Raw genomic sequence first — 16,016 nt, forward strand, 5'->3', positions numbered from 1 at the left:
AGGACACCGTTCTCTCCTGGTTCTCCTCCTATCTCTCTGACAGCTCCTTTACTGTATCTTTTGCTGGGTCCTCCTCCTCTCATCTTCCCCTTGCTGTTGGGGTCCCTCAAGGATCAGTCCTAGGCCCCCCCTCCTCTTCTCTTTGTACACTGCCTCTATTGGTCAATCAATCAGTAGATTTGGTTTCCAGTACCATCTCTATGTTGTTGACACCCAATTATACGCTTCTTCTCCTGACATCACGCCTGCCTTTCTAGAAAACACCAGCGATTGTCTAAACGCTGTGTCTAACATCATGTCCTCACTATATCTGGAATTGAACCTGTCAAAGACTGAACTCCTTGTGTTTCCTCCCGCTACTAATGTACCTATACCCGACATTGCCATTTCTGTGTGTGGTTCCACTATTACTCCCCAGCAACATGCCCGCTGTCTTGGGGTCATACTTGACTCCGAGCTTTCCTTTGTCCCCCACATCCGATCACTGGCTCGCTCTTGTTATCTGCACCTCAAAAACATTTCTAGAATTCGACCGTTTCTTACTTTTGACTCCGCAAAAACTCTTACTGTTTCTCTTATTCATTCTCGTCTCAACTATTGTAACTCTCTTCTAATCGGTCTCCCTCTTACCAAACTCTCCCCCCTCCAATCTGTCTTGAATGGTGCTGCCAGGATCATATTCCTCGCCAATCGTTACACCGATGCCTCTACCTTGTGCCAGTCATTACACTGGCTACCCATCCACTCCAGAATTCAGTATAAACTTATTACCCTCACCCACAAAGCTCTTCATGGCTCAGCACCACCCTACATCTCCTCCCTTGTTTCAGTATACCATCCTACCCGCGCCCTCCGTTCTGCTGATGACCTGAGGTTAGCATCCACAATAATCAGAACCTCCCACTCCCGTCTCCAAGACTATACACGTGCTGCGCCAATTCTTTGGAATGCACTTCTCAGGTCAATACGATTAGTCCCCAATCCCCACAATTTTAAGCGTGCCCTGAAAACTCATTTATTCAGACTGGCCTACCGCCTCAACACATTAACCTAATCTATCCCTGTGTGGCACAGCCAAAAGTTTTTACCATAACCAGGTTCCCCGCATCATGTTCCCACATGCTTTATGCATCCATTAGCCCTCTGTGTCTGTACTGTTACACACTTAACATTATGGCTGGTCCATACAATCAGGGCAACTATTACCACCCACCTTTCGTGTCTCCCTTTTTTCCTCATAGATTGTAAGCTTGCGAGCAGAGCCCTCATTCCTCTTGGTATCTGTTATGATCTATGTGATTATTGTTATGCTGTAATGTCTATTGTCTGCACAAGTCCCCTCTGAAATGTAAAGTGCTGTGGAATATGTCGGCGCTATAGAAATAAAATTTATTATTATTATTATTATTATTAATTAGTATCTGCTTCATGGGATTTTTGCCTCAATCAACATGTTAGGTTTTAGGATGAACTTATGTCTAACTTCAACCTTATAAATTATGAAACTATGAAAATACAATGATTCACGCACATATTATTTGGTACATGCAAAATGTAAATTAGTAAAATGCAAAATGTAAATTAGTGACTTCTTATAAATCAGATGAAATTTCACACATACACATAACAATATGACAATTTACCAGTACAGACCGTTGCGAACAGGAAGACGTCTTTACCTCCTCATTGCTGTACCAGTACATGGAAGAATCCTTCAAGACAAACCAATACTTTTTCCACTTCTGTGAAAAATAGCTCTTCGCATCTTTCTTCTTCCATAGCCATCCTTCACAATCGCCCCTTCCCAAGTCTTTACATGATATACGTCTTTTACTTTTCCCAGGAACAGGACCTGGAGAACAATACAATGAAGATAAATGAAGAATGGTGTTAAACCCTTATGAGATTATCTTCTATAAACATTTACTAATGTTGTCCCCACCGGTGCAACTTCGGGATACAAACATCACAGACACAAATAAAAAGCTATGACAGGGACGAGGACACTTTGTGCATGGGGCTGTATATCAAGGGGACAGGGAAGACTGAGAACCACTCTTAGGCACTGTACATATGCTACAAAAAGCGATCTCATGCGCCACAAGCACCCATCTCGCTACAGAGAAAACAAACGTGTACATAGCACGCAGAGGACCGTAAATAACCCCATTTAAGACGCGCAATACAAAATAAGTGTTTGTTTTGCAAGTACAACATTATTGTGTATTTATGAGGGCTTTAAATCATCAAACGCAGGCGTGCTTTCATCTGGCTGAATTCAGAAGCTGGTGACTACGAACACAAAGAAATATCCTGAAGCTATTTTATCTGGAGATCGTGTAACATAGTGCACGAAGCAGAATTTCTATGAAAAGCGGCTCTTGTATTTCACAGGATTTCCCCTGAACACTAGGGAGGAACGGAGGTCAGCCACTGTGATTTATCTAGCTGCAATAGGCAAGGGCAAGATGAAGCCTAGGATGAGAAAGCGATCAAATTATACAATCATCTATCGAGAAAAGAGGTGAAAGTCAGGTGGGAGTTTCAGCTTAAAGCTATTATTAAAATAGCAATGGCATAATCTATACTCCTTTTTTAATTCTCATCTGCCACACTGGTGGTCCCCACCGGTCTCCGCTTGCATCCTACAGTCAATGTGTCTTAGATGCGCATGTGACCACAGCAGCCCATCACTGGCCTTAGTAGTGAAGTTGGCATAAGGCCTGGAACCTCTGAGGCTAGTGATAGTCAGTGGTCAGATGTGCATAGATGACGTGTCATAGCTGAAGGAAGTAAGCAGAAACTGTTGTGGAGCAATGTGACAGAAATGGCAACAATGGCAGTTAAAACGAACAAGAAAACGTTAATGCTTTATTCCACATCTTTTTCATCTGAATGATTTCTAAAAAAATTACCAACAATCCCTTTAATGGTATTCTTAGAGAATATAACAAAAACTATCCTTTATCCAGAGGTAATGCCACTCTAGCCTATGACTGTGTCCGGTAGTGCAGTAAAGCCCCATTTACTTGTATACCAGCTAAATAGTGGAGCCAGAGCAGTATCATTCAGGCATTGTGAAAATTAACATAATGAATGTCATCTCTGTGTGTAATCCTGAATGTCAATGATATAACAATAGGGGCTGACATGGAATTGGTCCTGATCCCCAAGATTTCTTTGAAAGGTCACACGTTTTTATACACAGTACTGATCAGATTGACCTAATGTACTGCATAGTCTTGTCCATAACATAATTGCATGTTTATTTGATTTTAACCACCTATTAGCCTCGGGTATGGCCGAGGAGGCCAAATCCTAAATTTCAAAGTGACCACTTTTGATAACGTATTGTGACAATTTCCTAAATGACTAACTCTGCTCTTTTACACACCAATCGGCCAGAATACTATAACCACATGCCTAATACTGTGTAGCTAATCCTTGTGACACCAAAACAGCTGTGCAAAGCACAAGCCGCATAGACACCATCACATGTTTTTCAACGCAAGCAATGACTAGCCAGGTCTTTCCCCGGGAAGGAACAACCACGGGAAGGGCAGTCTCCAATGAAGGAAACCACCTATGCCAAAACATGGTATCCATCCACAGACAGCTGTTTCGGGGTATTGCCCCTCATCAGTGTGGAGTAGGAAACTGGCCAGTAGGAGCAATGCCTAGTAAAATCACTGAATCACTGCGTTGAGAAACATGTGATGGTGTCTCCGCAGTGTGAGTTCATTCATCCTCATTTTTCACAGTCTTCTACTAGGCATTGCTCCTACTAGCCAGTTTCCTACTCCACACTGATGAGGGGCAATACCCTGAAACAGCTGTCTGTGGATGGATACCATGTTTTGGCATAGGTTTCCTTCATTGGAGACTGCCCTTCCCGTGGTTGTTCCTTCCCGGGGAAAGACCTGGCTGGTCATTGCTTGCGTTGAGAAACGTGATGGTGTCTCCCCGGCTTGTGTTTTGCATATTTTTACATATTTCCCATAAGGGATGGAGGCATTGCTCTAGAATCACTGCGTTGAGAAACATGTGATGGTGTCTCCGCAGTGTTGGATGTTGATCTCCATGAGTTCATTCATCCTCTTTTCACCAAAACAGCTGTTACTTATTGAGGCGCTGACTCTACAACACCCCTGCCCGATGCTATTTGGCACCAAGTTGTCAGCAGCATATTCTTTAAGTCCTGTACGTTGTGAGGTGTGACCTCTAAGGGCTCGTGCATAAGACCGCAAATATCATACTAGTGCTATCTATCGCTCTGACAGATGGCATTCGTCACTATATTATTCAATGGCACAGTGCACATGTCCAATTTTTTCCTGTGACTAAATCTGTTTGAGCAAAAAAAAATTGAAGCATGCACGATTTGCCTCTAATAATCGCATGGCATTCGGTCATTCATGCCTATGGGTCCGTGGAAAACATCAGAACGCACTCAGATGACATCCAAGTGTGGTCCGATTTTCATGTACACACGGCATATTTTTTTTTCTTAAAGAATTGAGAAAATCTGGTCACACAGAGTGATTAGCATGATACAGGCAAGGATGACAGAAATAGGTCATGTAACCCTAGCCTTAGGATCAGACTTTTCTTCCAGCACATTGATTTGAGTGGAGAATTTGGAGGCCAAACACCTTGAAAATATCATATTCCTCAATACACGTCCCGACACCTTCTGTAATTGATTGCCATGTCCCAACACCTTCCTGTAATGATCGCCATGTCCTGACACCTACTGTAATGATCGCTATGTCCCGACATCTACTGAACTGATCGCCATGTCCCGAAACCTTATGTAATGATCGCCATGTTCCGACACTTTCTGTAATGATCGCCATGTCACAACACCTTCTCTAATGATCGCCATGTCACAACACCTTATGTAATGATCGCCATGTCCCGAAACCTTATGTAATGATCGCCATGTTCTTACACTTTCTGTAATGATCGCCATGTCCCGAAACCTTATGTAATGATCGCCATGTTCTTACACTTTCTGTAATGATCGCCATGTCACAACACCTTATGTAATGATCGCCATGTTCTTACACTTTCTGTAATGATCGCCATGTCACAACACCTTATGTAATGATCGCCATGTTCTTACACTTTCTGTAATGATCGCCATGTCACAACACCTTATGTAATGATCGCCATGTCCCGAAACCTTATGTAATGATCGCCATGTTCTTACACTTTCTGTAATGATCGCCATGTCCCGAAACCTTATGTAATGATCGCCATGTTCTTACACTTTCTGTAATGATCGCCATGTCACAACACCTTATGTAATGATCGCCATGTTCTTACACTTTCTGTAATGATCGCCATGTCACAACACCTTATGTAATGATCGCCATGTTCTTACACTTTCTGTAATGATCGCCATGTCACAACACCTTATGTAATGATCGCCATGTTCTTACACTCTCTGTAATGATCGCCATGTCTCGAAACCTTATGTAATGATCGCCATGTTCTTACACTCTCTGTAATGATCGCCGTGTCACAACACCTTATGTAATGATCGCCATGTCCCGACACCTTCTGTAGTGCTGGGAATATTTACTTTTCACCAGTTTATGTTACATTCACTCTTCTGCGTGATTGGATCACATGGCCTTTGCACCCAGCGGGAATAAATGAACCACTCGTGACCATGCCACTTGGACAGTCTCCCTCATTGGTCTATTTTTGGTAAAGACTAAACAATATATACCAAGTAGACTACAAAAGCCCTGTCATGTTTGAGATGTTCTGACCCAGTAGTCTAGCCATTACGATTTGGCCCCTGTCAGGCCTTTGCCCATTTATCCTGTTCACTTTCTACTTAATTGTGAAAGACATAATAAACGCCAACTCATTTTGCCTTTCAGTGGTTTTAATATTATGGCTGATCAGTGTGTATTTTCTATATAGCCTGAAAAGATCATTTTCAAATGACATTATCGGCCAAATCTTAATAACATCTCCTGGCAGCAGTCGTGCCCGTCAGGCAGCATATCTATTTTGTCAAGCTGTCTTACAGCAGCAGTATCATTGTAATTTCACTTATCTCTTTGCACTGCAGATCCAGTAGGACTTATTCACCTACAGAAATCAGATACTAGCACTGCTGTGGATCTACAATCCCCGCCACACACCTAGGCGATAAACTCCCCTCCTTCACTGCTCCATGATCTGCAGCAAATCAGTCATTAGCTGCTTACAAACCTGCTTTTCATGTATCAGCATGCTTGACCTCTCCTAGGCGATAAATCATTTAGATTTCTATAAAATATATTCTTTCCAAATTAAGCATATGATCAAATAATAAAGTCAGGTATATATCTAGGTCTATGCATATGCTGGTGTGTCTACCTACATTTTTCAATTTTGTTAAAGGGTCCAATTTTTCACTATACAAGTTTTACACACTGCTTAAAAAAATAAAGGGGACACTAAAATACCACATCCTAGATATCACTGAATGAAATATTCCAGTTCCAAATCTTTATTCATTACATAGTGGAATGCGTTGAGAACAATAAATCATAAAAATTATCAATGTAAATCCAAATTAATATCCCATGGAGGTCTGGATTTGGAATGATACTCAAAATCAAAATAGAAAATTAAATTACAGGCTGATCCAACTTCAGTGGAAATGCCTCAAGACAAGGAAATTATGCTCAATAGTGTGTGTGTGGCCTCCACGTGCCTGTATGACCTCCGTACAATGCCTGGGCATGGTCCTGATGAGGCGGCAGATGTTCTCCTGAGGGATCTCTTCCAAGACCTGGACTAAAGCATCCGCCAACTCCTGGACAGTCTGTGGTGCAACGTGACGTTGGTGGATGGAGCGAGACATGATGTCCCAGATGTGCTCAACCGGATTCAGGTCTGGGGAACGGGCGGGCCAGTCCATAGCTTCAATGCCTTCATTTTGCAGGAACTACATTAGGAGGAACCCAGGGCCAACCGCACCAGCATATGGTCTCACAAGGGGTCTGAGAATCTCATCTCAGTACCTAATGACAGTCAGGCTACCTCTGGAGAGCACATGGAGGGCTGTGCGGCCCGCCAAAGAAATGCCACCCCACACCATTACTGACCTACTGCCAAACCGATCACGCTGAAGGATGTTGCAGGCAGCAGATCGCTCTCCACAGCGTCTCCAGACTCTGTCATGTGTCACATGTGCTCAGTGTGAACCTGCTTTCATCTGTGTAGAGCACAGGGCACCAATGGCGAGTTTCCCAATCCTGGTGTTCTGTGGCAAATGCCAAGCCTCCTGCACGGTGTTGGACTGTGAGCACAACCCCCATCTGTGGATGCCGGGCACTCAGACCATCCTCATGGAGTCGGTTTCTAACCGTTTGTGCAGACACATGCACATTTGTGGCCTGCTGGAGGTCATTTTGCAGGGCTCTGGCAGTGCTCCTCCTGTTCCTCCTTGCACAAAGGCTGAGGCAGCGGTCCTGCTGCTGGGTTGTTGCCCTCCTACGGCCCCCTCCACATCTCCTGGTGTACTGGCCTGTCTCCTGGTAGCGCCTCCAGGCTCTGGACACTTCGCTGACAGACACAGCAAACCTTCTTGCCACAGCTCGCATTGATGTGCCATCCTGGATGAGCTGCACTACCTGAGCCACTTGTGTGGGTTGTAGAGTCCGTCTCATGCTACCACGAGTGTGAAAGCACAACCAACATTCAAAAGTGACCAAAACATCAACCAGAAAGCATTGGTACTAAGATGTGGTCTGGTCTGTGGTCCCCACCACCTGCAGAAGCACTCCTTTATTGAGTGTGTCATGATAATTGACAATAATTTCCATCTGTTGCTTATTCCATTTGCACAACAGCATGTGAAATTGATTGTCAATCAGTGTTGCTTCCTAAGTGGACAGTTTGATTTCACAGAGGTTTGATTTAGTTGGAGTTATATTCTGCTGTTTAAGTGTTCCCTTTATTTTTTTGAGCAGTGTATATTATCCGGACATACCAGCAAAATCCTAGACAGGCTTCAATTTATATTACTACAACGACTAGGTGATCACAGAAAAGCACACAACTTTTTTTTTTTTAAGCTAGTCATCTGGCTCCACACATAAATAGCGCTGGTCAATTGTAAGGCTACATATGTGTCTTTACTTATCTCACCTCTTGGCTCAATATTGAGATGAAGGGCACAAAATGACCAGCTTTAAAAATAAGTGACTTTGTGATACTCTGTTTGGAGAGGTTTCTTCCTTATTGAACTGCAACATGAGCTTTTTGGCAGGAAAAACATTATTAAAAATGTCTACGTCTTGTAATGGACCATTGCCGGCAAGGTTTGCTTTGCGGCCCCTAATCACCCAGTTACGGTAGCCCTGAGTGTGTGTATGTGCACTGAGGATTTTTCGCTTATCCCTTTTCAGACCACAAGCAGTTTGACAGTATGGGGAACTTAACAGTTTGAAACAATTCAGTGAATTCGAAGTCCGTCGCAAAAAGTTAAAAACATCTTTACTGGCATGCTTACCCTATGCTCCTTCCTGGTTGGAAAATACTTCTCCAAATTTCCAGGACTGGTTTAACACGCTGACCTGTAGCCCACTCCTTGTAGCTGCCTAGGGGTATTACGGCTCCCTCAGCTCTGTTTAATGCACAGAAGTACTCACTGATGGTGAAAGGAACCTTCTTATGACTTCCTTCTATCTCTGCACCCAATCAGTTAGTAGTAGTAACTACTAGTAAACTACTCAGGTTCTGTACAAGTTGTTTTTTGAACTTTTTAACCCTTTAGATACTCTGTCACTAACACACTCTCCAACCTGTGGCCTTCTAATAGACAATACTTCTTATAAGAACTGCCTAAAAACCAAGAACTAGCTAAGTGCCCATGTAACTCCTCCCCACCAGGGCTAGCTTTAACTGTTAACCCTATCCACAGGCTAGCTAAAACACCCTATCCACAGGCTAGCTAAAACACCTGCTGCGTACAGTATACAAAATTACAAGTAAAAAAGTTATTACAGTACATTAGAGCTGTAACTCTTCAAACAGGGTGCCAGGACAACTTCTCCACCTTTATAGTCTCACAGTTTAAAGTCAGGGGGACGTAGTAGAACAAGACCCTTATGACCACTCCCTTAATGATTAGGCACTGCTCCATGAGCATTAATAGAACTGTGTGAGGCAGCACTAACTTCATCAGGGCCATTGAGTTGGTCAAAATGGCAGTCTTTGCACAGCACCGATGGCACCCTCTTGGATGTGAGACAGAAACAAACGCGTCTTCTAGGCTGACTGATCCATGCTGCGGAGACTAACAACCAACAGGTGACTCTGATGCCTCAAGAGCCTACGTCTCCATGAGATGCCATTATATTCATAAATGTTTCTGTCTATAATCTGGCCTCAAGTGTATAAAAAAAAAAAAAAGAGGAAATTCTTATAATGGTGCTCACAGATGTAGGAAGAGCCAAATGAACCACCATGGCAGACTTATCCTGCTCATATGGGCAGTATTAGAACAGTGCGCTACATTAGTGGGCTACAGCGGCCTTGGCAAACTACATTGATAACATTGTTCGCTGCCTGTTCATCTACCACCTGCTAAATCTGTATACTGATATTTTATTTATCAATCTAAAAGGGCCTAAAATACCAACCAGGCTACCTCCTTAATCCACAACCGCTTGTCACAGTATCACACAGTCCTGGCTTCTAAAATGTAGTGTGTGTCATCCCTAGCTGTAACCTCAGCTCCTAGAATAGCATACACTCCCATCCATCCAACAGTGAATTACACACTGGTAGGGACATTAACCCTAATGCTTCCTTAGACTTTCAGTTAACATGGAAACATTTTTTTTCCATATTTTCTATTGCCCAAGGCCGAGGTGCCATCTATAGTTGGGTGCACCTTAGGGAATGTGCTCATGTAGACTATTTGCAGTGGTTTTTTCTGCAACAAAAGCTAGATTGTTATCTGAAAAAGAACTGCACACAAAAGGTGCGTTTATGTGTTTTTAAATGCGTTTTTTTTCTGATGTATGTGAATGGGTGAAAAATGCTAAAATAATTGAAATGCTGCAGATTTCAAAAACCGCATTGTTAGTTAAAATCCACAATGAAAAAATAAGCCGCATGTCTATGAGATTTCAGAAATTCCATTCATTTTGCTGTTACTGTAAAGTGCAGCACTTTTTACCCCTGAAAAATATGCAGAAAAAATGCAATGTCTGAATAAGCCCTTGTGGTCTGAAAAATACTGCATATACTATTTATGTAAATATGTGGCCACCCAGTGGTTGTGACCAGGCCTGCAGCCTGGTGTGCGTTCTTATAGTCCTTTACAACATTTTAGAAAATGGGCAAAAAATACTGTATATCATAAATTGTCCCATCATATACATCTAATATGCTCATAAACATTTAACAAAATGATCACAAAAGAATAGTATTTTTGGCATTTGACTGGTATAGGATGGAATTCTTTTGTTTCAACTGTATTGAAAAATATAAGGTTAAAGGGGTTTATCCAGGACTAAATTATTATTTTTTTTACTATGAGCCAAAAAATGAACAGGCAGATAGTTGCTATGTAGTTAGGAACGACCTATCTGTTCTATCTGGCACCAGCACAGAGACCGTTCATGCTAGCAATGTAGCTCCTGCACGTCAATACAGCAGCTCCTTTTCACTGGGGCTACTATGTTGACGGTGTGACAGCCAATGTTATGCTGAGTGACAGCTTTATTCCCACAGTAATATATAGGGGAGCTAGCTGTCAATCAGCATGATGTCAGCAGTCATGCCCCATCAACTGAGCAGAGTGGAAGAGAAGCCGCAGCTCTGATGATGCAAGGTCAGCAGAAGCCACAGAGTTGCCGTCAGGAGCGGTCAGTGAACGCTCAGTACTGCCAAAAATCTGCCTGCGTAGAACAGGCAGCTAATTAAGAACTGCCTGCCTGTTAGTTCTTAGGTCCACAGTGAAAAATTAATATAGTCCTAAATAATCTCAAATTTTTTTAAATGGAAGTCAATGGCAGACATATTCAACTATACACAGGTGCTTCTCACAAAATTAGAGTATCATCTAGCAGTGAATTTATTTCAGTTCTTCAATACAAAAAGTGAATCTCATATTATATACAGTCATTACAAACGGAGTGATCTATTTCAAGTGATTATTTCTGTTAATTTTGATGATTATGGCTTACAGCCAATGAAAACCCAAAAGTCATTATCTCAGTAAAATAGAATAATTAACAAAACACACCTGCAAAAGCTTTCTAAGAATTAATAAAGGTCCTTAAGTCTGTTTTAGTAGGCTCCACAATCATGGGGAAGACTGCTGACTTGACAGATGTCCAGAAGGCAGTCACTGACACACTCCACAAGGAGGGTAAGCCAAGAAAGGTCATTGCTAAAGAAGCTGGCTGTTCACAGAGTGCTGTATCCAATCAATGGAAAGTTGAGTGGAAGGAAAAAGTGTGGTAGAAACAGGTACACAAACAATCGGGATAACCGCAGCCTTGAAAGGATTGTTAAGAAAAGGCCATTCAAAAATTTGGGGGAGATTCACAAGGGGTGGACTGCTGCTGGAGTCATTGCTTCAAGAGCCCCCACACACAGACATATCCAGGACATGGGCTACAAGTGTCATATTCCTTATGTCAAGCCACTCATGACCAATACAAGACGCCAGAAGCGTCTTACCTGGGCCAAGAAGAAAACGAACTGGACTGTTGCTCAGTGGTCCAAAGTGTTGTTTTCAGATTAAAGTAAATTTTGCATTTCATTTGGAAATCAAGGTCCCAGACTCTGGAGGAAGAGTGGAGAGGCCACAATCCAAGCTGCTTAAGGTCTAGTGTGAAGTTTCTACAATCAGTGATGGTTTGGGGAGCCATGTCATCTGCTGGTGTAGGACCACTGTGTTTTATCAAGACCAAAGTCAGCGCAGCCATCTACCAGGAAATTTTAGAGCACTTCATGCTTCCCTCTGCTGACAAGCTTTTTGGAGATGAAATGTCATTCTCCAGCAGGACTTGGCACCTGTCCACACAGCCAAAAGTACCAACATCTAGTTTAAAAACAACAGTATCACTGTGCTTGATTGGCCAGCAAACTCGCCTGACGTTAACCTCATGGAGAATCAATGAGGTATTGTCAAGAGGAAGATGAGAGACACCAGACCCAACAATGCAGACGAGCTGAAGACTGTTTTCAAAGCAACCTGGGCTTCCATAACACCTCAGCAGTGCCACTAGCTGATCGGCTCCATGCCATGCCGCAATTGATGCAAAAGGAGCCCCGACCAAGTATTGAGTGCATTTACTGAACATACAGTTCAGTAGGCCAACATTTCAGATTTTAAAATCATTTTTCAAGCTGATGTTCAATTTACTGAGATAATGACTTTTGGATTTTCATTGGCTGTAAGCCATAATCATCAACATTAACAGAAATAAACACATGAAATAGATCACTCTGTTTGTAATGACTCTATATACTGTAATATATGAGTTTCACTTTTTGCACTGAAGAACTGAAATAAATTAACTTTTTGATGATATTCTAATTTTGTGAGAAGCACGTGTAGGTAAACACCTATATACATCTGGGACCTACATTTGTTGAAATATGTAAAACGGTCCGGCCAAACATAATGCCCTAGTAGCCTAACAGCAATAATAACTAAGCCTTACTAGGGCACAGGCTCCTACATGCACAGTTACTGTATGTATATGGCGCCACTCGACAAAAACAATGGAATTAATAAAACCCAGGTTCTAATTGTGAAACACCGTAATCGTGCTACAGAATAGTTATTGAAATGTTTACAAGCTCGGATGGAAATATAGCGTTTATATAATTTATATCACCTCCCACATGAAATCTGATATTTCAAACGCAGAATATTTGCAGTTCCTGATTCATCTTATCCAGCTGCTTCTCCAAATGTCATTAGTTTCACAGGAACTTTATTGCCCACACTTTGTAATTATTCACATTACCTTTATTTCTTTTCTTGGATTTATGCTGCAGAGACGACTGCTGGAAAGTCTGAAAAATAAAGGAAACATTCACATAAGAATAAAGCCCATTTTCCTCCTGTACTCCTGTAGATCGGTGTATGCCCATATTTCCTTTTTCAGCAAACCAGTTAGCCGGCTCATAAATGCTCTCCTGGACACAATTGATTTGCCGTCTTTTATTTTTATTACAAAAGTTTAGATTTAAGTCAGTGATGACTATCCTGTAACAGTTACCCATAAGACCAATCTTAAGTCAAGACTTGAAGAAGGGAAAGAAATTAAATATTACATGCAAGATTAAAGCACCTGTCACTGGAAACAAGGAGACTTATGCCTTTCAAAATAGTTAAAAAAAAGTCAAGAAGATTAAAAACATTACTTTCAATATCCTGCATTAATGAGTAGGTGTTATGCTAGGGTGAGTTCTGTACATAAAGCATTAAAGAACTACTGGCAAATTTTGGGAAATTTTGGGAAACTTTTGAGATTTGATTCAAAGAAATTAAGCAAAATGGTAGCCAGGTGGCTGCTGTTCTGTGGTTTTCTTTTGAGGGCCGGGAAGGGTAAAAAAATAATAAAATACATTACATTCACCAATCAGAGGGCATTCAATTGCCCTAACATCATCTCTTTTGCAGCGACCTCTATTTTGGTCTTCAGTTCTCCCATGATGAGGAAAAGGATTGACCTCATGTGGTCGCGTGTGGAGCGCCACGTTTTCATTTATAATTTTGCACCATTCGCCTCCTATAGTCTCTGTGTTGCGCTGTCTATTGCAGGCTGCAGAATAAGTTAACTAAAAATATATAATTGAGCTGGTTCTGACTGTACGACAAGAGTTTGTCATTTGTTTTTTTCTGAGCTCCTCACAGCTGACTTATGGCCACAGACCACTTTAAAAAAAATAATGCGAGTGGAAACAAAGTCTACAAAAGCCAAATAGGGCAAATTAGTCCTACATACATGCATTTGAGAAAAAAGAAAAACAGATCAATCTGCTCAGCAGGTTTCCTGCATTCAAATCAGCATATTTAACTAGAGAGTTTACTTTTGGTTGGTGGGATTAATAAAGGATACCTTTAGCATTACATCTATGAATTTATTTACCGAATATACAGTATAGAGTTTTGGATGCCCATGAATGGATAATATGCAATGTTAGATAGGTCAAGCTACCAGGAACTAAAGGGTGTACTGACTGCAGGTTAAAGGGAATCTGTCACCAGGTTTCTGCTATGTAATCTGAGAGCAGCAAGATGTAGGGGCAGAGACCCTAATTCTCGTGATGTGTTACTTGCTGGTGTGCATGCTATTATTTTGATTTAATCACTGTTTTATCTGGTGTAGATCTAGCAGTGCTCTGAATGCTGAGCTCTGTACAACTCCCCCACACACACACAACTGCCCCACACACACAACTGATTGACAGCTTCTGTGTATACTGTACATTGACAGAGAGCTGCTAATCAGTATTGGGGCGGGGTTACACAGATAAGTTGACTAGGAGGCACTTGAAACCTAGTCCTGTAGTGATAATCTCCCGCTGATAAATCACTGATTTTATTGAAACAGCAATACACAGCCTAGTAAGTGACATATAGCTGGAATTAGGCTCTCAGTCCCAAAATCATGTTGCTCTCAGATTACATAGCAAAAACCTGCTGCGTTAAGGGTTATTAGAGTTGCTAATTTTCTGGAGATAAATACAAGTACTAGATTAGTACATTCCACCAATTTTCCAATTGCATGGCTGACTTGTATAGCATTCAAACTGTACCCAAATTTACAGATTTCTAGGTCTCCAAATTGTCTGCCTATTTCAGTAGAAATCTACTATTACTAAATTAAACGTACTTGTCTAAAAGGGAAAAAAAATATGGCATTGCTGAAAATCTGCAGCATAAATTTATACTAGTACTCTATCACCATGGAAACTAACTTTTTACAGCCAACACATTCTATATAAATGAATATTCCCAGCAGCAAGATCTACCAAAGAAAAATAGAACAAAGCAGAATAAACCGTTCAATCTGTATTACTTAAAATATAGTGTGAATTTACATTTGGAACAAAGATATCAAAACTTTAAGCTCTTCTCATCTCAGTCAATTTTCACCTTTGCACTTCTGGGTTTTTTCCTCCCTCTTCCAAGAGTCATATAACAGGGCTTGTTCTTCAGCATGATGCATTGTAGTCCGGAATGACACCATTCATTTTACCGTACAATGTAATGGAAAAGGTGATCAAATTCCAAGTGCACACAAAATGGAGAAAAAGTGCAACTCTGCCATTGTGTTTTTTGAGATTTGTTTTTACGACGCTCATTGTGGAGTAAAAAATAAGACTGGTCAGTGTGATTCTCCAGGTCAGTACAATTCCGCTGATACCAAACTTGTATAGATTTTTTTTTTTATTGTTTCAATGGTGAAAAAAAAAAATCAGAATTGTGTAAAAAAAAAAAATGTGGTTTGTGTCTCAAATGACTGTTATTTTTCCATCAATTGAGTTGTGTGAGATTTTTTTAGGGAAGGCTAAAATTTTTATTGATATTTTGGAATGCAAATTACGTATTGATTGCTTTTTGTATTGCATATTTTTGCAATGGGTGTGATGAAAAACAACAATTCTGGTCAATTCTGGTAAATCAATTATTTTTCTTCTTTATGGTGTTTACAGAATTATTTACAAAATGTGTTTATTCTTTATTTTTCCATGTCTATTTTTAAAAATGGAAAAGTTGGGTAACATGAATTTGATGTTTTATTTTTTTTATTTAATTTTCAAAAAGTCTTTAAAACTTAACAAGGTAGTCACTGGGGCCTTAAGCAGGATCCAGCTGCCATGAGAAAAAACAAAAAAAAACAATTAGTATATCATGGGGTAGTGGGCAATGGGAGTCCAAAAAGGCACACTCTAGGACTGGGTCAAACAGATATAGATCTTAACAAGTAGTCTGCATTCATAGTAACCATTTCAGAGCAAAAAAATTG

The 16,016-nt window shown here is 41.0% G+C and overlaps 1 protein-coding gene across 6 annotated transcripts in view; it reads right to left on the reverse strand.

Annotated features, from left to right (window-relative positions):
• CNKSR2 (connector enhancer of kinase suppressor of Ras 2) overlaps positions 1-16,016 on the reverse strand; it is a 589,838-nt gene that overhangs the window by 108,772 nt on the left and 465,050 nt on the right. For all 6 annotated transcript variants that reach the window (XM_073565850.1, XM_073565849.1, XM_073565848.1 and 3 more), the window contains 2 exons: positions 13,005-13,053; positions 1,680-1,852 (listed from right to left, as the gene is read on the reverse strand). In XM_073565850.1, the coding sequence (XP_073421951.1) occupies positions 1,680-1,852; positions 13,005-13,053 (222 nt within the window). The remainder of the gene's footprint in view (positions 1-1,679; positions 1,853-13,004; positions 13,054-16,016) is intronic.

This window comes from Dendrobates tinctorius, unplaced genomic scaffold (genome assembly GCF_039654945.1).
Source record: "Dendrobates tinctorius isolate UK_male_01 unplaced genomic scaffold, ASM3965494v1 ptg000016l, whole genome shotgun sequence".
Taxonomy (NCBI): Eukaryota; Metazoa; Chordata; class Amphibia; order Anura; family Dendrobatidae; genus Dendrobates; species Dendrobates tinctorius.